The sequence below is a fragment of the Lissotriton helveticus genome, chromosome 6 (genome assembly GCF_964261635.1).
Source record: "Lissotriton helveticus chromosome 6, aLisHel1.1, whole genome shotgun sequence".
Taxonomy (NCBI): Eukaryota; Metazoa; Chordata; class Amphibia; order Caudata; family Salamandridae; genus Lissotriton; species Lissotriton helveticus.
Window position 1 is genome coordinate 875070517 of NC_136067.1, and position 24863 is coordinate 875095379.

The window sequence follows — 24863 nt, forward strand, 5'->3', positions numbered from 1 at the left end:
TTAATTAAGCAGGAGTCCTGTAAGTGTAAGGTAATTAAATTGCAAAAATGTAAATCATACTCTTCTGTAGACTGTGTGCATCCTATTATCCAACTCCATCTAGTATGTGACCGCTCCCACTCAACACAACCAAAGTTAAAGGCGAAACAAGCTCCTGGGTGCAACAGGATGTTGGGCGAGGGTATCACATACGACATGGAGCCTCCGGAAACCTGAAATACTTAGAGCTTCACAATGTTAAATTAAATTAAGCTAGTTAGAAAGTAAATGAATGACTGCATGTTTTCTGTTGTGCTCATTGCCCTCCGAGTCTTATGCGCTCAGTACCCCATTAGCAGGCAGCAGTCGTGAAATATTTTCTCTTTCTGGTAGCCTTCTAGTTTGAGGTTCCTTCGTGGGATACAGGTGATTGTATTGGTATTGATCTTAGGGTTTCTAGGCCACAAGCAGCCACTGTAGTTGCCAAAACCTTAGTGGAATTATTATTTGGTATTTTGTACAGTGTATTATCTCTGAATGTACATTATATGTGAGGCGTGGGGGAGGTGCAGCGAGAGGTAACCAGGGGTCTTTTTTGTTACACAAACATACTAATTGATGCAGGGAACCTGAAACTTCTATTAACCTCATCGTGTTAAATAAATCTTCAGATACAACTTTAAGTGTGTGTCTGACTAAGGTGTGCTAAGGAATGAAGATGATCTGCATATTTGCCTTATTGTGATTTTATTTTTTCCCCACAGATTTTTAGGAAAAAGGCTATTGAACTTGGACAGAAACTGCTGCCAGCCTTCAACACACCCACTGGTATACCGTGGGCATTGTTAAACATGAAAAGGTACGGTTGTGTATGCTTATAAATGTTCACTATTTTTGTATTCTTCTGCTGCTGTTTGCGGTTTCAAGCTCTGCTGTGATTTTTAAATGGATTATGCCTTTGTGATCTTGTATCGCTGAAATGCTGCTATTGATTCTCCAGCTTTGGATAATGAGCGTAGCGTAGAAAGGCCCAGCAGCTGACCCTCTTTACAGAATCAATCCAAGTGACAGACAGCTTTGTAGAAAGCTGCTGTTAGGTTTAGTTTCGCCTTTCTATGACTAGTCCTGGACTGCATAACAGTTGTTTTAAGAATTGGGTGCATACAGTCCACAATACTGTGTGCACTTAATAGCAAAAATATTCCAATTGAAACATAGATCCGGCTATTGTGTCACCTTGTTGAAAATATGCATGTTTCCTAGATAATAGTAAGTGGTTGTAAGTTGCATTCTAGGTAGTGCAGTAGCATGTTCTGAGAAGGTGTTTTTTTGTTGTGTAATTGCGCCTGTGCCATTAATGGGTGAACTTGTATTAAATATTTCCCCAAAGAGTCTTTGGCTCACTCCTCTTAAACGATTAGCTTCTTTGACTCGGGAACCTTCAGCTGTTTGCTCTAGACATTTGCAATCACATCTTGAATCTCTCCACTATAGTATTTTTTTCTATTGGCTGTGTCCTTCCACCTCTAATGAAAAGCATGGGGGACTATTATATCTGAAAACTACACTGTTCTTACACATTGAATTCTTCTTCTCATCCATGAATTGAACACACACCAGTCCTTTTTAGGTCGAGCCTGGGCAGGGCTGCTCTGCAAAGCATGCTGTATTGAGGTATGGAGTACAAGCTCCGGCCATTTCGCGCCCATCTTTTCAATTGGCTCTTGTTACTGTCCTTTTTGAAATCGTGGCTTTTCATGGTGATTAGACTTATTAGTCCCTCCTTGGTACCGCTTTGTCTGAGTTTCTAACCTCCCTTAAGGACTGGATCTTTTACTTGTGGTGTTACACGGTCTGCTTTATTTAGTCGATGAGCGCTATTTTCTTTAATGATCTTTCCCTATTCAACCCACGACATAGCAGCACGTCGCGGCGCCACGCTCAATAGTTTAGCAGACGGACACTTTTAGAATTGCTTTCTTGTCCATAAATATTTGCATTTATTTTTTTTAACCGTAGGCAACACCGCATGTAATCACAGCTGACCGGGAAACTAAGCAAACAATGGCGAATGCACTGCTTGCCCAACTCTGTTAACATCTGTTTTTATTTTCACAACTCTGGCGCCGCACTTAAGGTGCACCACTGCGCCCGCTTTTCCACTATTTGCTCATTGTTGTCCTGCATCGTAAACTTTATTAACATGGGTGCCATGCTCAATATTTTAGGAGGCGCCCGGTTGTATATATTTGGGGGGGTATTTGATCATATATATATACTACAAGGCTCGCCTTCAACAAAGCGAAAAGACGAGGAAGACCCAGATTCGGTGCAAGTTTTTAAATATTTATTTCTGTGCTTGCCATATCGTCACTATACACACATATATATGTATATTTTTTAACAGTACTAACGCCTCATGTAATCCGGGTGACCGGGAAACTAAGCAAACGGTGACGTCCATACTCGACTCTACCAACTCTGTTAACATCTCTACTTTGGTGGGAGGAGGAGAGAGAAGGGCGGAGGTGCGACAAGCGGCCTGCCAGTCAGCTTTACTTATCCCTAGGTGCAGGGAGGTTACCCTTCTGCTGTAGTGAAGTCTGCACCAATGGCTAGCACTAGGAGCCTCACCTACTCCTGCGCTGTTCCTGCTTGGGGTTTGCCAACCTAGGTCTCCGCAGGCTACAGCAGCAATGCCCCGTTGACGCTTGGCCTGCCTTCTCAGCCTGCCATGGAGCGTGGCGTCCAGGCCACCCCTGCAGCACGGTCCTCGATGGCCTCTTACCCACAGCAGGATGCTTGTTTTTTTTCGGGATCGCTTCGACCGTTGGCTGTGTAATGTACTCTTTGTTCGAATTCCAGAAGAATTGAATCTGTCTTGGACACTAATACAGACACGTATTTAAATGTTATTCAAATAAGAACATAATCTTTTCTCTGTCACAAACCCTTATGGAACCTACAGAATATGGAACCCACAGAATTAGTCAATGTGGTGGTCGGTATGTGTTTGGTAAGTGAGGCAGTGCTGTACAATCAGAGACGTCAAAATGTATATAATTAAAATGTTTCCTCCTATTTAGTATAGCACCAACAGTTGCTGTTCAGTCTCTTTAGATCACTCAGACGTTCCAAAGCAGAAAGTACCCGCTTTTTGGCTTACATTAATCTATTATTAATGTAGGTATTGGTATTTTGTGAAGCACTAACACGTTGCCTTCCAGGCATGTCAGTGCACTTGCATAAATAGCCTGCAGCGATTGAAGAAAAGCTAAATACGCCATGCGGCACTGTTTGCAAGCTCCACACATTTTTTATTTTTATATGCATTTGTTTATTGGTATTTTGTGTAGCACCTACAAGTTGTGTCTGTAAACTTTAGAGCTTTTCGACCCACTGGTGGGAGGAAGAAAGAGCTGGGCTCGTGCTAGCCTTTAAGGTAAAGAGATTATTTTATTGTTTATTCTTTGGAGATTAGTAGAAGTCTTGTCCTTTGTATAGCGCCAACATGTCACCTAGCAGACACCTTAGAGTGCATCGCGATCCTGGAGTGCAAAAAGGTAGTCGCTGTATATTCCGTTCGCCTGACTTGACTCCATCCCCAACACACACAAAAAAACAAGGCTTCGCCGTGTGCAAAGGGCGGCTGGTTGGGCACTGATTAGTGGGAACAGGCATCCTGGGCAGTTCCGGGTTTTGATCATGTGTCAGGGCAGAGCTCCCTAAATTGAGCACTTGTCCCTGTTTTTGGGCTAAACAAACTTGTGACTAAACAAAATTGTTTTACTTCAAAATTAGGTACCAGCCATTTCGTAAATCAATTTAATTAGCACTTGCAATACTGGGTTGGAAGGTAGCTGACTTTGCTCAACTTGTGTGGCATGGAAGGTTAATACAATGGGGATGCCTGGCCTTGTTCATCTTTTAGGGTGTGTTCTTAGCCTACCTACATTTGTAGGTCTTGCCAGAAAACTGTTTTAGTTGTTTCGCTGCTCATGTTTCCCAAACTGTTCCTAATAATATTAATAATATATATATATATATATATATATATATATATATATATATATGTATGTGTGTATATATATATATATATATATATATATATATATATATATATATATATATGTATATATTTGTATGTATATATATGTATATATTTGTATGTATATATTTTCTCCCAATCCTGACGGCGGGGAACAATCAGGCACAGACTCCGTGATGTACTGGCAAAAAATATTTAATAATCCAAGCTTAGGCAAGTATATATATGTACACGCAGAGACTTTTAGTCAGCCCTTATCAGCCACTGGTCTGTCATTCATATGTTGCTTCTGTCCAATACAGTATATAGCATGTGGCAATGGGTCAGGTCACTTCATACATTGGCTCATTAAATTGAGTACCTGCATTCTCTTTTCGTGCATATATGTCAATTTAAAATGTAGACCACGTCGTCAATGCCAGGGCTGCTAGCTTTCATTACATTCTTTTGTATATTTTTGCACATGTTCATTTATTTGTTTTACTTTTCTTTTTAATAAGTATGTGCATGGCAACTTTAGGTAATGGTATTGTTACCTTTTTAATTTTACCCATTTAATGTTTATTGCGTATGTTTGCAATATAAAAATTACAGAAATACATTTGAGGCTTGCCAAGGCCGAAAATATTAGCCTAGCCAATGCTTCTTTTCCTCTGTTACTACTTTCCCCCTCCTACCCACCATTTCTCCGTGTGCTGTTCGCTTTTCCCCGCACCCTACCCCGTCCTTGCTTGTTAATGTTTTAAAAAGCGATCACCCTTGTATGCTTTAACATTTTTAAAGCACTATACTTTTGGGCATGCCCTCGGGCGCTTACAAGCAGGGCTGCATTATGTAGGTGTATAATGTAAATAAACGTATTAAAACCAAATCATGTTTGTGTCACGAAAAGCCGTCCAGCAGCTCCTCCAAGGAAAGATGGACGTACAGGCAGGACAGTAAACAGGGTTCCCGCTCTGCCTGCAGTGCATCCCCCAACACACCTTGGAATGCGGGATTTTTCTAAGGGACGCCACAACTGACAGTCTTCTGCACACTACTTTCAGTACGGAATATTTACCTAGTGTCATTTTTGTCTGTGTTTGTTGGACACCTGCCAACAATGCAGAAATGTGGAAGGACTGGTTACACCTTTTCCTCGAAGGGCAGCCCAGCGTCCCTGGCAGAGCCACTGTCTGCTTATCAAAGGCAGAGACAACAAGATAAAAAGCAATATCATTTTTCCCAGTGCCAAAGAGTACACACTGTGAGCTGTCGTCTTTTTACAAGGGTGTCTCACTGTTTTACCTGCACATATGCCTGAGGGGATCGACATACAAAACAAAGAGGAGTGTCACTCGACAAGGTGTACACATGCCACCATCCTGCTCAGACATCACCAGTGCTCCAGGAACCCAACACCCCCCCACACTGCCTGGCTTGCTCTGCAAGGATATGGGTGCCTTCACGAACATAGGCCACAGAAAGAAGAGTTACCCACGTATTCTGAACTGCAATATATTTTTACGTGTTCCTGTACTTATGTGCTTCCAACCTCTGCAACCCTGCTGATGAGCACTTAAATGGAAGTCTGTGTTTTAGAGTACTGGATACAAACCGGTCCACACTACAAGAGTCGCTGCACATTTAGATCCCGAGCCATAGACCGTCGCCCACCCTCTTCTTGTGTGTCTTGCTCCCCTGGAGCCACACTCTTTGAAGATGCTGCTGTCCGGGGTTGAATGCAAATTGCTATAAAAGAAACCGGACGGCGGCACAGCACCATCCACATTATGTGCATAAGGTACCCTAACCTTGAGGCGCTAGGGGGCGCACAGCGGAATGGCTGCCTGATGTGACCGCTCCGCCGGGCAGACACAAGCACTGTGGGGTTTACGATGCCAAATGGACGAAAATCAACGTGGTAAACGTTGCATGATGGATGGGAAGACACGGGGAGCAGAAGTGAGTGTCTCCACTGTTTAAACAACTGAGATTCCCAGAGAAAAGCGCTAATGCAGCCAGAAACGAACAGAGGGTAAAATGGCAGCCGCGGGCAATGCACTACTCGGGACATACTGCTGCCGTCTCGGTGAGTGCCAACCGCTACCTCCAACTGGATTATAACAACGGCCACAGATGTCTGAGGATTACCTGGTGACCTGGATATCGGCTGTAAGGTGTGACTGCAACGCTGCGCGTAGTACCGGGTGAAGGAATGGACGGGCAGCGAAAGACAAAATGGCGGCACCCATGTCCTCACCTACCCGCTGATTGTTACCGCGGAGATAGCGGAGACCCATCCCTACTGGGCTGTACAACCTCACATGGCCCGAACAGTGACTAATGTACGGAAACCCGCAGAGTGGCGGCAGAAAAGTTGTAAACGCGCCTAATATGCTCGGACTGTCAGTTTAACTACAGATATATCGGGTAGATGTGACCACAAAATGGCGGCGATATGGCGTTCCATCCATAGCAAAGGCTGCACGAAGCGGTACACAATGGCGAGAAATTAAAGTATTTACCACGATGCGATCATCCATAAGCAACCGTAAGTACCCGTGAAACCTCTGGGAAGCCTGTATGAGACTTACTTTCTGAAAGTCCATGTTATGTACCTAAGACGAATATCCGAGGCTGATAAAAAAAGCTATGGGCCCTATAGTTTGTACAGAGGTACGCTAACGCAGAGTATGACTGTGCGCTAATTGTGGATAGCGGCGGGGGACCTGCGATATAGTAGCCCACCACCTTCTTGTTATAGCAGGCAGCGGAAAGAGTGATCTACATGGTGGATGCGTGGAGAGGTGAGCGTCATCTTTCTTGCGAACCCCACAGGGTGCGCCGCTTTCAGAATTTATAGCGGAGGGAAACTGCTGTGAGCGTGGAAGCCCAAAGCCTTTGGTCGATCGAGACCGACTACCACTGCCTCATTGCCTGTCGCATCTCCACTAGCTGTACATACGCCACATAACATAATTTTGAAACATTGCACGGTTTCCTACCCCCCCCCGGTTCCACACAATTACAAGTTTACATCAGTTCCAATTTACATCAGTTGCTATACAAACAATTACAAGAGCATAGAAGACGAGATAAGTGAAGTGTAGAGGGGAAGGGGGTAAGGGTAAAGGGGTAGGAGAGAGATACGGCAGAAAGACGGAGGAAAGTCTACCCAAAGTCCGGCTGGGTAGGTGACGGTCGAGGGGGAAGTCCCAAATAAAAATACAAAATGGTAAGACCGGACAAGCAGCAACCAAAGCATAATTTTGAAGCTAAGAAAGCGCCAAAAGGCCCTGCTGGACGATCGGAGGGCGAACCAGACACGGATGCACCGCAGAAAGTAGTATGGAATCCATCCTAAAAGCCATGCAGTCCAACTTACAAGACATCAACGGGAAACTTGATCACTTAACGTGTCGTATGGACAAACAAGGGGAGCGGCTGGAAACTGCTGAAACCCGCCTTTCGGCGGTTGAAGATGAGGCGCATGACACGGCGGGCAAATGTAATGGCATGGAAAAGGTCCTCGAAGTGATTAAGGCCAAAGCTGAGGAATTGGAGGCCCTTTCCCGTCGTAACAATGTAAGGATAGCAGGCCTACCTGAATCAACGAATACAGGCCGCATGGAAGCGTATATTGAGCAGTTATGCAAAGACATCTTTGGAGAGGAAGCGTTGTCACAGATCTTTATAATTGAGAGGGCACTCTATCTCGTGCACCGAAACCGCCACCTGGTGCTGCGCCAAGACCTATTGTGGCTCGTGTATTGAACTATAGGAATCGAGATAATATACTACGGCTTGCATGTGAAAAAGGTCAGATCACTCACCAAGGGAACAAGTTAGAATTTTACCCAGACTATACCGTTGCTGTTCAACAAGCACGACGAGAGTTCACCGCGGCCAAAGCTAAATTGCGGACATTGCAAATAAACTACGCCATGCTCTATCCTGCACGACTGAAGGTGAATTGGGAGGGATAGTCGGTAATTCTCTCCACTCCTAAGGCGGCACAGGAATTTATCAAGAAAGTAACAAACAAGAGCAAGACCGCAGACAGAAGGGAGCAGCAGCAAGACTGATTAACAAGCTGGTGCTGGATTGGTGACTAAGAGCAGCAAATGCAGCGACTTCTGACTGTGCTGTAAGATGACCAGGTGTGCATCACATGGGTAAGACTGTATGACTGCCACTTATATGGATATTGAAGGGTACATGGCTGAGCGGATTGATATGCAGTTATGCGGTGAACAATGTGTAATGGGTTTAGTGAGCAGATTACCGACCGCAATATGCACAAGTGATACGGCGAAAGCACACTGGAACTGAGAAGTCTTTAGTACTGTTTAGTGGTGGCAACCAAAATGGCTTCATGATGTTCGCCCAGTTAGCTGCAGTCCAGATGATGGGACACGCACTGACACCGGTCTGACAGCGGTAATAGATGATATACGGTGTTCTTGGACATATATGCTTACTGCTTTTCATTGCTCATGTTTATGACCTTGACGCTATAAATGTTATTTAATCACAACTGTCAAGTAGAAAAAGAGGATATAGTACTGCAAAATATTGCTCTACTGTTTAGAAGCGGGTACTAATGTGGTAGACCAATAAGCCTGTCTATTTCCTGAAGAATGCGTCTATATGCTAAAGTAATTGTCTGCCCCCATCCATTAAGTTGGGTGGTGAAGTGTACCCTCTGTGGACCTCCACATGGGTGATCCCATACAGGTTATGTTGGCAAGGGATGTTCCTTAGGGGATACGGCTTCGGCAGGATTGGGTTGCTGAAGTGGGTGGGGGTGGGTGGAGTTGGGGTTTTGTTCCAGTTCAAAGACCAGAGCATTTAAGATGCATTGCTGAAATTCATGCTGTAACTTCAGATGGGCGTAGAGGGTTTGGTGCCACAGTGGGGTTATGTAAGCATTGGGAAAAGACACTATTGCAATGTGATTGTTATGGAATTGTTACACAACACCTGATGACTCATGGAGTAAAGCCTGCAGTAACACGGGTTTGAACCTCCTCACGTGGAATGTGCGGGGATTCACAAATCCAAAGAAAATTAGGCAGATATTTGCTTGTTTAGATCGGTGGGTAATCGATATAGCGGTAGTACAAGAGACCCATATTGCTCCTAACACGCATAAAACCATTGGTGCGAAATGGGCGGAAACGACACACGCTTCTAACAACTCATCATATTCTAGAGGGGTCATAACACTGGTGCGGAAAGGCACGAATTTCAAAATAAGTGGGGTGATCTTAGATCTGAATGGGAGGTATGCCACAACCACAGGGATATTGAGGGGACAGCGGATAACACTGGCTAACATATATGGTCCCAACGTGGACGCACCGGATTTTTTTCAGGAACTATGGAATCACATGCATGAGCTTCGTGATACAAAAATACTGTGGGGAGGGGACTTTAACATAGCGCTGGAAGATCAACTTGATCGTTCGGGGACTTCGACAGAACCACACAGAAAGCAAGAGCGAAAGTATTTGATATAATGGCAGATCTACCTATGAGAGATCTTAGGCGGGAGAGACACCCAGTCGCGGCAGAGGCAACACACATTAATGTGACACTTAACAGCTGGTCCCTAATAGATTATTGGTTGGGATCAGATAACATCTTACTATGGACAAGGAAACTTAGAACTCTGCCTAAAATCCTCTTGGATCACAATCCAGTTTTACTGTCGCTCCAGATACCGCATTCCCCACCCCCCTCCATTCAGCTGGAGATTTAACGCTAAAGATTTCACGGACACCATATATGCAGATACAATACACACGGCCATAAGGGATTATTTCCAGTTAAATGTGTCTACAGTTGACGATCCGGGCATTCTGTGGGAGGCGTTTAAAGCCACCTTGCGCGGATTCTGTATAGGCACGTCTGTAGGAATCTTACGAGATATCAGGCAACACATCAAGCGGTGTGATACCCGCATGAAAGAGCTAGAGACAAACTATGAACACACGCAAGATCCAGCACTATTGGGGGAATTGAGGCAAATACACACAAAATACCAAGCTTTCATCGAGGATGAGCTCAAATATATTACCAAAAGATACACTGCCAGGCAATTTGGCTAAGGGGACAGACCGGGTAGAGTCCTGGCATCTAAGATTTGTGAAAGGAAAGGCCCTCAGGCAATCTTACAGATACGGGCACGTTGACTACACACACAAAGGGTATTCTGCAATGCTTTGTAAGTAATTATAGCGACCTGTACAGGTCCCAGTCCACAGTGCCCCCCACAGAAGTATTTAACTATTTAGAAGATGTGGCCATTGCATGGCCGTCGAACAATCAGAGGGAGTATCTGTCACTACCAATAACTGTGGAGGAAGTGACGGAGGTGATACAATCATTGCCAAATGGGAAAGCCCCCGGCCCGGATGGGTTTACTTGTGAATTTTACAAAAAGTATGTGGATATACTGGCCCCCCATTTGGTAGCAATGTATGGCAACGCTTTCGATCAGAAGGTGCTGCCTCCGACACTCCGGGAGGCGGTGATAATAGCCCTCTTGAAGCCAACTAAGGATCCGGAAGTGTGCGAATCGTATAGACCTTTATCGTTGATTAATGTCGACTCTAAGATCCTGGCTAAGATCCTAGCAGTCTGGTTACAACCATTGATGACAAACCTGGTCCTTCCGGATCAGGCTGGTTTTATACCAACTAGAGCCACCTCCCATAACACTAGAACCCTCTCTCACTATTTAGTACCCACCACTAAGGCAGTGGCGAGTATGTTAGACGCCGCCAAGGCTTTCGATTCGATAGAATGGTCTTATCTACTGACGATACTAGAAAGGATGGGATTCCCGCCGATGTTCACACAGTGGGTGAAGTTACTATACACGAAACCTGTAGCTAGGGTGAGGATCAATGGTATATTTCAGACACGTTCACCATTGAGAGAGGGACACGGCAAGGGTGCCCTTTATCGCCCTTATTATTCGCCCTAGCGCTAGAGCCGTTAGCCTGCCTTGTCCGACAGAAACATAAGCTCTTTGCATTGCAATTCCCTTCCAGGCCACTACATATATCATTATATGCAGATGATATGCTTTTGTATGTCCGAGACCCCGAACAAAATTTAGCGCCATTACTGAGGGAATACATAAAATTTGGCAGACACTCTGGCCTTCAGATAAATTGGGCCAAATCGTCAGTCATTCCCCTGACAAGCACCACTACATCGCATGACACTGAATTTCCCTTAGACTGGCAGACTGAGCCAATCAAGTATCTAGGGGTATTGTACCATAGAAATCCAGAAGTGGTCATTCGCACGAATTATGGGAGAGTAATATCCATTTTAGAGGAAAAAATCAATCGTTAGATGCAGCTACCGCTCTCACTAGCAGACCGTATTGCGATTGTGAAAATGAATGTTCTACCTAAATTTCTCTACCTATTCAATAATATTCCCACCCCCCTCCGAGTGCAGTTTTTAAAAGTATTACATCATTGGTGCTTAAATTAATCTGGGCGGGTAAACAGGCAGGCATAGAGCTTAAAACACTAACACTACCTTACGAAAGGGGAGGTTTCTGTGTACCAGACTTCTTATTATATTACCTTTGTGCACAGGCACAATATGCTGCTTACTGGTACCATAGGATACCTTATCTCACACAAACTGCAGTGGAAGAGGGTGATGCACTGCCAGTGCCATTGACATCCATAATAACGCATAAGAGGCCACCCTTGCATGCAGAAGATATTAACACTATTGACACTACAACGAAGGCATAGCGGAGGCTAGGACAACTGGCACACAAGGTACCATTATATGCACCAGCATTGCCTTTACACTTTCATCCCGAGATTTCGGTTACTGAGGAGGCTGTGGGCATAGGCCTCCTGCGTCCGGTGGGAATCGACACGATGGGGGATCTATTTCACGAGGGTCAATTTGGTCAGTTACAGGACCTGACGTACATCCAGAACCAGACCTTACTGTTCCGTTTCACCTACTATAGGCTGCAGAGAGCAGTTCAACAGTTATATCTGGACTACCCAGCTGAACCGGCCTGCTTAAATACACTTCAACTTATTTTGACATCATCCAACACTACGCATCTAGTGTCACGACTATATTCAGTAGCACAGGCAGAAATCCCATATACCACTGATAAGGCTATGGCGAGGTGGAATGAGTTGCTCAGTGACCCACTCACTGAGAAGGAATGGAAAACTACATGTGCTCTCATCCATCTGCTCACGCCTAATGGCAATCTACGACTTTTACACTTCAAATATCTGCATCAAACATATTACACGCCGGTTAAACTCCAGCGCTATGGGTTACAAGCAGAGGCGACATGCAAAAGGTGTGGGGTGGATGGAGCTGATTTTATCCACCTGGCTTGGAACTGTGTGAAGGTACGTGAGTATTGGGAAGAAGTTACCTCCATGATTACGGTCATGATAGGGCCAGAAATTGCCTGCACCGTAAAAACCTGCCTATTGGGTCTGCTGATGAATGTGAGATCAGAGAAGCGTAGGTTCTGTGTCATATCGTTATTATTAGCAAAACGCTAAATTGCACAGTGTTGTGGCACAAAAGTCCCCAATGTGACACAATGGTTACGAGAGATTACTTATTGTAGAGCTCGATTATTGACGTACGAAGAACAACTACCGGCCCGATCTCGTCCAAAAGATTACTGGCGATTCTTTACTGATTATGTACGTAACACCGAAATGAATGTACAATTGTAATTAGCAAATTGTCTCTTACCTACTACGTGGCAGACGGTTGGTACGGGTTACCCTTTTGACAGTCTGATGTTACTATGCTTACACATGGATAATGAATGCAGAAATGTAATGGTCTGAGTTATTGTTTTAAATATGACTGTTTTGTTTTTGTTGATGAAAATCAATGAACAAATTATGGGGGGAAAAATAAATAAAAAAAAATAATAAAATAAGGTACCCTAACCTCATTCACAGGTACTTTACCCATGAGGATACGCATAAGTCCAGGAGCAATTGGGTTGTACATGTTCAAGGAGAGTTCAGATCATGTAGAAGATTACATACCATACTGGAGCAATTCTATTTTTTTTGCACGTCATATTCCCACCTGTCACAACAGAGAAGGGTACAAAGGAAAACAAAATGAATCACTTGTCACCTCTTTTTGCTTGGTACACAGGTGCCCCAAGCACCCATAGCTTGTTTTTTTTACGACCCAAAGGCACAGAACTGCAGCATAGCTCCTACCTATTTGTTTTTTCTACACCAAAAAGGCAAACGTATCCACACAGTTCCACGCCACAGTTAAGCGCCACACTTTTCCAATCCATACCACCCAATTGCACACCAAACCAGATAATTCAACTCCACACAATTAAACACCACATAATTCCACACCATATTCAATCCACAATACAAAATTCCCCATCATGCCACTCAATTTAACAGCACTCCACATAATTAAACTCTACTACATACCACTCCACAACACAAAATACCATTCCACATAATTACACTCCATAACACACAATCCCACTTCACATAATAAAAAACACTCAATACCACATAAGTGCTACCCACATTTCCACAGCAAAACACACAAGATGATGGACGGAATGTTGCACAATGGCAAAACATTCACCCCCAGTCACAGATCTGGGTTTAATCCGTCGTTATTTTGCTCACCAAGCCACCCCAGTTCAGACATGGCCATATGCAAATCAGTCTTGACCCTGTGCCTCATGGGAACAGTCCAGCCCGAACTGCCAAGCCATGTCTTCCTTGGACCGGAATCAAGCATCCTTGGACCGGTTTCTGGCTATCAGCCGTCTTCAGCCAGGATAGCTTGACTCCAGTGGCTTAGTGAGCACAGAACCCACGTCTGGGCATACCCTTCCCACATAGGGTGAACAGCATTGTTCTGCATTCTGTCCAACTGTTGTTTTTGCATTTGTCACCCCGAGTGGGACGGGTATGCTCAGACGTGAGTCCCGTGCTCTCCATGCCACTGGAATCAAGCTATCCAGGCTGATGAGGGCTGAAATCCCGAAACCGGTCCTTGGATGCTTGTTTCCAGTCCAGGGAGGATATGGCTTGGCAGTTCGGGCTGGCCTGTTCCCATGGGGCACAGGGTCAAGACTGATTTGCATATGGCTAGGTTCAAACTGGAATGGCATGGTGAGCAAAAAAACTATGGATTTGGTCCAGATCTCTCTACTGGGGTGAATGTATGACATTGTTCTGCATTTTGTCCATCAACTGTTGTTTTTGCACCCACATTTCCACAGCACACCATGCTATTTAATTTCACTCCACAAATCCACTCCACACAATCCAACAACTAACAATTTCACTTCAGCCCACATAATTTCACAACACATCACATACACCCACTCTACTCCAAACTAAAACACATGGGTAAAAGACTTTGCCATTTACAACGCCAATCCCTCTAACTCAAGCAAATGCGAGACCTATTGCGTTTCCAATGCTTTTTAAAATAAGGATTGGTGATGGGAGTGAATGGTTTTATAGATGGGGATCTCAACAACATTGTTTTTGCTTCTGAGACCTCACATAACACCCAGTATCTTGATATTTTGACAGCCAAGGTGGAGATTGATGTGGACATCTTGTAGTTCAAATTTCATTCTAGCTTCGATAGGTACCCAATGTAACTCAATGAAGATTGTAGGCATGTGATCGAAATTCTATGAAGTTGAGAGAATTCTGGGTGTGACATGTAGGATAGCTTTGAGTGGTGGAAGCATGGCATTTGTAATGCCCATAATAATGGCTTTGCCTAAGTCCACCCATAACGAGGTTAAAGCGTATGCTGCAGTTTGTAGAAAAAAAGTGGACAGGAGTGGCTTTATTCTCTTTAACCGCATCGGTGCGGCGCATTTTCCCGCTGTGCGCTGAAAATACCGCGGTTCATGACGAGCTCAGCTCATCATGTGTGTACGAGAGGTGTACCTGATGACGAGCTGAGCTCGTCATCAGCGTCGATGTGGTTAAGGCCCAAAGGAGAAAGTTTGCCGCTTTAGAGATTTTGTTTGTCTGGCAGATCATAAATGAGTCTTGTAGTATGATACCGAGCATGAAACGATGCGTGAAAGTGACTGGGTGAAGCAAGGAATATTACGTTGTTTCAGTGGCTCAGGGTTGAAGGGGTCTTATGTTTATAGAAGTTGTTGAATTTTATCTTTGGGAATTGAGAGTAAAGAATTTCACAGACATCCTTTGAATATTTGAGTGCAAATTGGAATGTGAGAAGGTCAAGCAGTGAATAGGCATTAAAGGTAGATTTAAAGACTGCTATTAGAGTTTTTTAGGAAGCTAGCTAAAAATATTAAGTCTTTGAAGATAGTACTGGTGTATTCAGAATTACACATTTCAGTGAATTTTGAGTCAGTGGCGTTGTCCATGTGCTGAAACACTGAGGCACTCACTAGTGCATTCAAGAGAATCTGACCTAAGACAGTGGTTAGTGTAGGTTACTATGAAAGTAAAAAATGGATTCCATTCTGAAATTTCTTTGTAGTAAAATATGTGTACGGTTAGCTGGGCCGAAGGATGCCAATGCTGATCTTTGCGCTGAGTGATTGGTGATCTAGTGCATGCATATGTAACAATATTTGTATCTCGGCCCAGATAGGTGATTATGTGCATTGTTATGCTCTAGAAGGTTATGTGCATTAGTATTAATTGTGTATTATTTACAAGGAGCAAAGTCTGGATCTATAATTTACATGTGTACACCTATTTGATGTTATTGCTTTTGAAATGATTTTGGTATGACCTGTTATAAGTGCATTTTCCTGGCTTATGCTAAGAAGGCTTCAGTTATGCCTCCACTCCATTTTGTTCAAAATGGATGTCTCACACTGCATGTTCACGGTTTATTACTTATGCTGCATGTCGTTATGCAAAGTAATGTTTGTTTGAGGCATGTGAGCTATAAACATGCTTTGCATACTCCTCCCATCTAGTGTTGGGTCCGGACATTTGCAAGTTGTTGTTCTTCGAAGAGGTCTTTCCAGTCACGAGGTAAGGTGACTCCTCCTTTCGATGATAGTGCGCATGAGCATCAACTCCATTGTTGGATTGTTTTTTTTTCCCGTCATTGGGGTTTGGACGTGTATTGCTGTGCTCAGTTTCTGAATCGGTTCTCAGGTTCCCCTTGGTGCACAATCCGCTCTACCCTCAACAGTATTGTTTTCGAACAAGTTTCCTTTTCTCCGTGGTTCGACTTGACCATCAAGAAATCTCCATTTTGATTAGAATTTCGCAGGCGGATTTCAGTCTCATCAGCGTTGGTCCGGCTCCTTGTCGATGGAAAGGACTCTGTTCAAATTCTAACCCCTGTGTCACACAAAGTATCTGCTTACGGACTTACATCAGGTTTGTAACTTGTGCTTGTCCCCAGAGTAAAAAGAACAAGACTGCGATGCGTGCCGATCATTCAGATCAAAGAAGACTCTCAGTGATCGTTTTGCTCGACGTCGAGAGATGCAGCGGCAGCAGTTTGACGACACACTGGATTTCTTCGGTGAAGGCAGCAAAAGGAGGTCTCGGCGGCCGAAGAACAGGCTTCAGCGGCGTCTGACTCCGAATCAGAATTGCAGATTGTCCTTGAGGTCGATGATGTGCCGCAGAGACAAGGGGACGAGAGTACAGAAGACCCTCCCTCCCAACCCCCACCCACTGTCCCTAAAAAATCTAAGGATTCGGCACCACCTCTGCCTTCAGGCCAAGGTCGTACAAAAGGGGGTGGTGATGGACGGAGCATCTGAACCAATCAAACACTCACACCAAGTCAACAGATCTGAGTTTAATCCATCACCGTTCTTTAGCCCACTCTGCCACCCCAGTTCAGACATGGCCATATGCAAATCAGTCTGACCCTGTGCCTCATGGGAATAGTCCAGCCCGAACTGCCAAGCCATGCCTTCCCTGGACCGGAAACAAGCTTCCGAGGCCAAGGTCGGCACGGAGAAGAGCTTTGTAATGCTCCGCTTTCCGGCTCAGCACCAAAACGCTCTCACAAGCCTTCCGGCTTCAGATAGTCAGTCAAAACCCACTTCCGAGCCGAAACCTTCAGACTCAAAGCACAAAATGAACTCTGAGGTTAAACCTTCGACACAGAAACCAAAGAAACAATCCTCGGAGCTGAAGTCTTCAGCACCGAAAGGACATTCCATCTCGACACCGAAAGCTTCGGTGCCAAAAACTAAAGACCTGCCCATACCCCAGTCGGATCCAAACATTGTCGTTGTACCACCTAAGTGGGATCTGAAACAGAAAAGACTATAGTAATCTTGACACAAGGCATATTTGCGCTAATCCACCATCCAAACACAAGCTTCCTGATGACGACCGCTCTTATAAGATTCCGTTGAAGAGGAAAGATCTGGGTGCTACTCCTTTCCACACACTACAATCTCCTCCTCCCTCTCCACCACAGCTTGATCCTTTACTCATTACACATAGTCAGTCTCCTCTACCTCACCCTGATGTAGGGTATACTGATGATGACACAGTTACCAATAGATCTTTGGACGGATTATACCAGTGGTTCCCAAACTTTTTCACCCCGTGGCTCCCTTGACCGATTGGCCATCGGCCGCGGCTCTCCACAATGTTACTTTTTTTAGCAGGTGGGGGATGTAAGCCCGGCCTCAGGAGTAATTCCCTTTTTCTACCAGACAATATTTGGGATGAAGCCAAGAAGTCAATATAATCATATGAGTAGACTAGACCATCACAAGTTAATTTAGCTGTAACCGTAAGTATTAGTCAATAAATTCACCTTGCACAGGGGATACTGGTCCCCTTGTCCACACCCAACATGGTCAGTGTTTGTACGATGCATTCTAGTGTTTTAGAAATCCTAGAAGACCCTAGAGAGGGTAAACTCTATGGTTCAACTTCCTCCAAGTGTGAGTCTTCTGAATGTGCCATGATGCTTATATGGTAGAGAAAAGACACGACCACACACTCCAAATATACACGGGACAATATGGGGATTAGTACATAAAGTGCATTGGGAGGTTTAGAAACCAGAAATGACAAGCATTGGCATTGCCAATAGGTCTTGCCTCTGGGGCCTTATGAGTGTTTAGCCAGACCCCTCCTTCCGCCCCTGGGGTCTGATCATGGAGTGTGCACACAGTTGTGTTAATGTGTCTGGGCGCTGGCGGTTGTGGGTAAAGCAGCGGTCACCGCTTCACAAATTGCCCTTTAGCTGGTGAGAAGCGCACCTTCAAGTACTCCTGGCGCGGGGGGTGGAGTGACAGTTCAGGTTCTAGCAAAGGCAACAGGGCAACTCACCCGGAACCCCTAAAAGGAGATTTCACACAGAGAGGAGGCAGACAGTGGGAGCAGGCGCGCAACGCCCATTGGCTCAAAGGGAGGAGAGCCCTGGACGGTAGACCATGCCTCCATGGTTTTACATCCGGTTGCACTAAACTATAAACACGTCTACATGCAAATGCTTAATTGTGAGACACAACCCAAAATAGGTGCAGTGTCTATAGCAGTCACAAGGAAAACTGCATGCGCGTGATTAGGCAAAAAGAACTACCAGCGAACATTTATGTGCTAAGCTAAAGTTGTATGCACTCTTTATGCACAGACACATTTGCAGAAATATCATCTGTAGACTGCGTGACCAATTAGCACGAATGTGTTCTGCTCGGACACAGACACGTACATGGGCTGTCTGTGCTCAGTCGTTTAGGGCACAGAGGTCTGATGTGCACAACACATCACGTAATTACGTTACTGGGGCTATTGAAGCGATTACTACGTGCCCCTTTTTTTGTTCACTGGATGTACATGGGCAAAGGAAAAGTGTAGTCACAGTCATAGAATGACCAAATATAGTGACTATCCCTCCTTTTAAGTCTAAAACCATGCAAACCATATTTTCGGCCAAAAAAAGACTTCATCGTATGAATTCTACATAGGGTCGATGACAAAAAATGTGGACATCCCCACCCACCCCGTCTCACAGTGACTCGTAGTGACGTCCAGCACCTGTAGGTTGATGAGGTAGAAAAGGAATAGGACTGACATCTCTGCTGCGACTTATTGCCATGCGTGACAACTCTAACAGAATACTTCACAAGTACCTGCACTATTAATAAAGTTTTTTATAGGAGGAACAAGACCCGTGAGGGTATCCGAGCGCTTTGCAAGGTAAGGGAGTGGATACATCGGTAAAAGATAGTAATAAAGTGCATTTACGATATAAAATATAAACATAGAAGAGTATCAATGTAAGGAGTGTGATCTCTTTGGTAGACCAGATGGAGGTGGTCTTGATCAACAAAATAAGAGTTCAACAGGTAAGTTTGATCAATAAATAATATGGTGCTGACTTTTAGTCTAACCATTTAGACATCAGGAATGATTTCACTATGTTTAGTCTCCGTAATATGCTTAGTATAAGGAATCTGCAGTGGGAAAGAGACCAGGACCTGGCAAAGGAAACTTAAGACAGTGAAGCAGGACGATATAAAACAGAACACAAAAACACCGCCACTGGGACAGAGAAATACAGGTTTATAAATACAGGTGCAGCAACAGAGACAGTGGGACAGGAACACTGGGACAGAGATACTGCAAAACGAGGCGAGGTGGACGCCTTCATAGAATCAGACAGTAGGACATGGGAAGGAGGAGATAGGAATGCCGAAAATGGGATCCGTCCCTCAACAATTAAATATGGCATTTTGGCGCAGAAGGAACTGGGGACTACATAAGAGCTGGGACTTTCCATACCTCCTATGCTAATGCACATAAACAGTTTATTAGACCTTCAAGCTCTGATTTAACATACTTTGCATCTGGAGGAATCAGCACAAGAGTCATGTTAATCAGGCAAATTACTGACGCCTGCCTCCTAAGCAAGGACTTTTATCTCCACCGGCGAGAGCCTGCTTTCTGTTCTGCTTCAGTCCTCCATCTCTGACGCCTCGTGCATCCTTTATCACGTACTTTCACCCAGCAGAGTACTGATACTGCTTCACTCTCCACTGTGGTACTATTCTGCGGTCTTGCTGCACTATGTTGCAGGAATATCTGGTTCCATAGCTACAAATAGTTGATAAACTGCAAACGTACTGCTTTCAAGCATCTATGTAACGTACTTTAGCATCATTCTGGATTAAGTCTGCGCAATGAAAACCTGGAATAAATAAATCTCGTTTGACCACAGCCTGCCAAGACCACCCTCTCTACCCCCAACAGGTTTACACATTTGTAGAATCGTGCAGTATATTACTTAGGCAGGCCCACCTCTGAAATAAGCAGGGGAGCTGTGAAAATGAGCACAGAGTCCTGATCTGTGGTCAGAGGGATGGAAAATAGTTGCTATATGAAAGACTCTGGCACGTGCCTGAGAGCTCTCCATGCGGCACTTAATAATCAACAGATGGGAACAGAGAGGCAGCTCTGAGACAATTTCTCCAAAGGGGATCCTTTCACATAAAAACTAAAAGGCTATTTGCATTTCTTTCGAAAACGAATAATTGCCAAAGCTAATAGGTCTTGCCTTGCGGTCTGAAACTTAATGCAGTGAAGTAGAATGAGTTGTGTCACCAAAAAGGACATCTTACACACAGTGTATTTTCTTCAAACAGATACCCGTTTTTGATCACTCAAAAAGCTTTACTTAAGAGAGTCGGAAGTTTCTTTCACGAGGGGACGGGAGTTTAGGAGACTGCACTGCTTAGTGAGTAGATGTGATAAGGGGGAGGAAGCAGATATGGCTGGTGGGGCTGGGTGGAGCAGTAATAGCTTGGAGGTCACGTCTCTTAAGGAGCAGATGTGGTCCGGTGGTGCTAGGTCGAGCAGTGAGAGCTTGGAGGTCACATCTCTTAGGGAGCAGTGTTCTGGTGGTGCGTTGACTCAGTCAGACCTGCTTTCAAATCCGACTTCCGAAAGTAAATGACTGCAGAGAACCGCTTAAAAGTTAAGGACTTGATGCTGAGAGCCACTGTCTTCCTACATATCGCAGGTCTGGATTGTCTCCAGACTGACTCAGTCCTTCACTCCTCTGAAGAGAGGCCTATCCTCTGGTCCTGGGGCAGCCAGTGCAGTATTCGTGGTAGGATCTATCGCACTGTTCAAGGAAACGATTGCACGCCTTCCGCTGTGGTGTCGGGTTCTATCAGGTCTACATACTTGCAGAAACACTCTCACACCATAAAACAGAAGTTGGCACGGAAACTGAAAATGCAATGAGACAAGTTTATTAGGACCCCATGGGGTGGTGGTACATTCCTAGAGCACCCTTCGGCAATGCAAGAAGTATCACCCCGAACATCGGTGTGCGACCTCTTTTATACAGTTTAAAGGTAATAAAAAGGTAGGCGGTATACATTAAAACATTTTAGGTACATATAAGGGCATTTTTGGAACACAGCCAACATGAGGGAGGGGTTTAATACCACTGGTCAGTTGGGAGGAACATTCCTAAGGAGTGACCACTCTCTAGTCCAAATATCAGATGTACGCATGCGCGAGACTGACCATTGCTAAAAATAGCCTGTTGCTGGGTAGGGTAAAGGTTTATTGGCATGAAGGAAGGACGAAAGGGCATGCTGACCACGAGGCCGCATGTTCATAGAAAATGGAAGCCACCGAATACAAAATGGCCCCCACACGTTTAGTCAAGTTAACAGAAATGTTCGTGTAGCTGAGCTTAACGCTAACTCAGGTACTGCCAAATTACGACAGACGACCCTTTTAGCGTTTAGCTGAAGCTACCTCATAATGGAAGTAATCTGAATGTTCATCATTAATGTCAATCATCATTATTTGCTTCACTTCAGCATTACTCATCTGTAAATTTTTAGCAATAGCTCGTTTGGATGGGATACAGGCCGTAATACATACAGTACATAAAGTAGGACCACATTGAATACATAGGCAACAGAAGAAAAATATCCCAATAATCACACACAGAACAGTTAGCAGTTTCCAACCCCACGTACTAAGCAGAGTCCAAAACCAGCTAGAAAAAGTCCAAGTACCCTTGTCAGTGTGAATTTCAGAGGCAATTTTGTGCAACCTAGAGATAGCATCATACACAGATGGTGAATTGTCTGGCACATAAACACAACAACTACTTCCAATGACGCGACATGCACCCCCACAATCAGCTAACACTACGTCCAGAACCATCCGGTTCTGAAGCGTAACTATTCTTGTAATCTGAAGCTCTTCAGTTAAATTCCCTAAAGCAGAAGCAGTCTCATTAGCAACTGCCTCCACAACACGCGTTAACCGTCTAATTTTCCTGCTGTTTAGGGCAGAACCTACAAAAGAGAACAACCCTAAATTAAAATCCACATATTGTTGTAGTGAGGTGTCAGTTTGGTCGACTTCATCAATATCCAACGTTCTCTTAACTCTATTCAATAGAAAATCGTGATACAATACATAATTATTATGGTACATAGGTGGGGCAATAAACACAGGGGGTAATACAAAAGATATATAACATGTACCTAACCATCCAAGAGGAAGACGATGATAACCTTTATTTCCGCAAATAAAGTAAGTGTTTCGTGAGGCCACAAATGAAACACCATTGGGTGTATCAAAGGCAAGAGTAACATTGCATTCACTTTTCCCCACCGGAATTGTTCCCTTATTCCTAATACAAAGGTCTGCTTTTATATCAATAACGGTAATTACATGTAAACTGGTCATATTTGTAAGTCTCTGATTGGTGAAGATACGAGGCGTAGATACATTGTCCGGTCGATATTCTTCCCACTCGAATTTAGTTCCTTCTGCTTGTGGATAGCCATCTCGATCGTTATAGCAAACTTTGTTCAATCGAAAAAGTAGTCCACCTTTTGTTGGCCATCTCAATGTAAAGAGAAGAGTGTACCAAGCATTACATGACCCATTGTGAGAAAAAGGAAGAGGAATAAGTGGGGTTCCTCCCTTCTTCTGATGCCCAGGTAACATCCCACATACCCAACAATTGGACGTGTTGGTCATATTATGCGTGTGGTGCAATATCTGAATGAAACTATTATTCAAATAGGTCTGTCTATGTCTTTCTTCGTGATAGGGCAAAGTAAAATGGAAATGTTCAGATGGAATTGGAGTGGTAGGCAGTAAATAGTCCCGTGCAGGAAATAGTCTTTCTATAGTCCAAGCTATTACTGCTATTACCACTATTGTCGCAACAAAAAGAACCGCACCCAGAATTCTTCTGTTTTTCAATGTCATAGGTGCCATGGTACAATGAACAAAAGTCTCAAGAAACAAACTAAAAAATAAAAATATGGTGCTGAGAACAGAGGCTGCCGTTGAGTTTTTCTCCGAGATTCAAGACGGGTGTCGCTACACTGGACAGAACTGATCCCCCCCCCCCCCTGATATTCCCGGCTTCCGTTTCACAAACCTCGGAACGGTTACCAACCAGTCATGAAAAATACAAAAAAAATTATTTCCTTGGCCGTAGATTGTACTTCACTCCGCCAGAAATAGTGTGGTCCGGGAAGGCTCCCTCCGACTCGTGAGGCGTAACAGCTGGGCCCTTCTCCGCATCCAAGATGTCTCGGTAATCAGACAGGACAGTAGGGTTCACCAGATCCGGAGAAACACGTCGACAGTGCGTTGAATGTATCCACCGCTTCTTATTCGTGACTCGCACAGCCGTTCGCGTTGCCAGCAGCACTTGCTCAGGGCCACGCCACCTCGGCTCCAAACTGCTGGATCTCTCAAACACCCGGATCATGACATGGTCGCCAGGACGAAGATTGTGAGCCTCTCCAATGGATTTGTCGGGGAGCGCTTCTCGAACCAGGTGATGAATAGAAAGTAAATCATTTGTTAATCGTGCCAAATAATCGTTCATCATTATACAAGGCACATCATGTATCAAACGAGGCTTTGGAACTCCCCAGATATTCATGGGCCTTCCAAACACCACTTCATAGGGTGTGAGGCCAGTTCGGGAGTGTGGCACTGATCTAATAGACAATAATGCCAATGGCAAAGCGTCTGGCCATTTCAAAGACGTGGATGCCACGATCTTCGCTAGCTTCAGCTTCAGAGTCGCATTATACCTTTCTACTAGACCTGCTGACTGCGGGTGGAATACAGCGTGGAATTTTTGTCTGATTCCCAATCCTTTCAGGACATGCTCCACTATCTTCCCAACAAAATGAGGACCATTATCATTCCACAAGAATTTACAAACACCATAACGTGGGAAGTACTCTTTGAGTAATACCTTAGCTGTTGTTAATGCTGTATTGTCCTTTGTGGGGTAGGCTTCAACCCATTTACTAAAAGCACACACCACCACTAGGACATACTTGAGGTTATTACAGCGCTCTAGTTGGATATAGTCCATTTGCAGTACTTCGAATGGTGCAGTAGGTGGAACGAACCCTCCTTTAGGAGTAGAGGTCCCTTTTGCAGGATTGTACTGTAGGCATATCAGACAGGTCTGTACTATTCTCCTAGCCGTGCTGGTAACCTCAGGATGCTCCCAAACCCATGTAAGCGATTTAGTAATCGCAAGAGCTCCAATATGTGCCAACCCATGTGTCATTTGAACCATTGCCTGCAAGTAAGCAGCAGGTAATTTCCATCTCTTCATGTCTTTGCTTCTCCAGCAACCCTCATCATCCAACACTCCCTCTATTGCCCATGCTGCAAGCTCCGCTTCAGACGCTGATTTCTGTAGGTCTAAAACTTCCTCTCTAGCATCATGCCATCGCTCGGCTTGCGATCTCACCACATACATAGGGGAGTAATTTTGCAACATGGCAGTCTCTCTCGCTATGCGGTCTGCAAAAGCG

The 24863-nt window shown here is 44.5% G+C and overlaps 1 protein-coding gene across 1 annotated transcript in view; it reads left to right on the forward strand.

The window, feature by feature from the left end:
- Positions 1-24863, forward strand: part of MAN1A1 (mannosidase alpha class 1A member 1) — a 549722-nt gene that overhangs the window by 316592 nt on the left and 208267 nt on the right. Inside the window, exon 5 of the mRNA XM_078648470.1 lies at positions 744-838. Coding sequence (XP_078504596.1) covers positions 744-838 — 95 coding nt within the window. The remainder of the gene's footprint in view (positions 1-743; positions 839-24863) is intronic.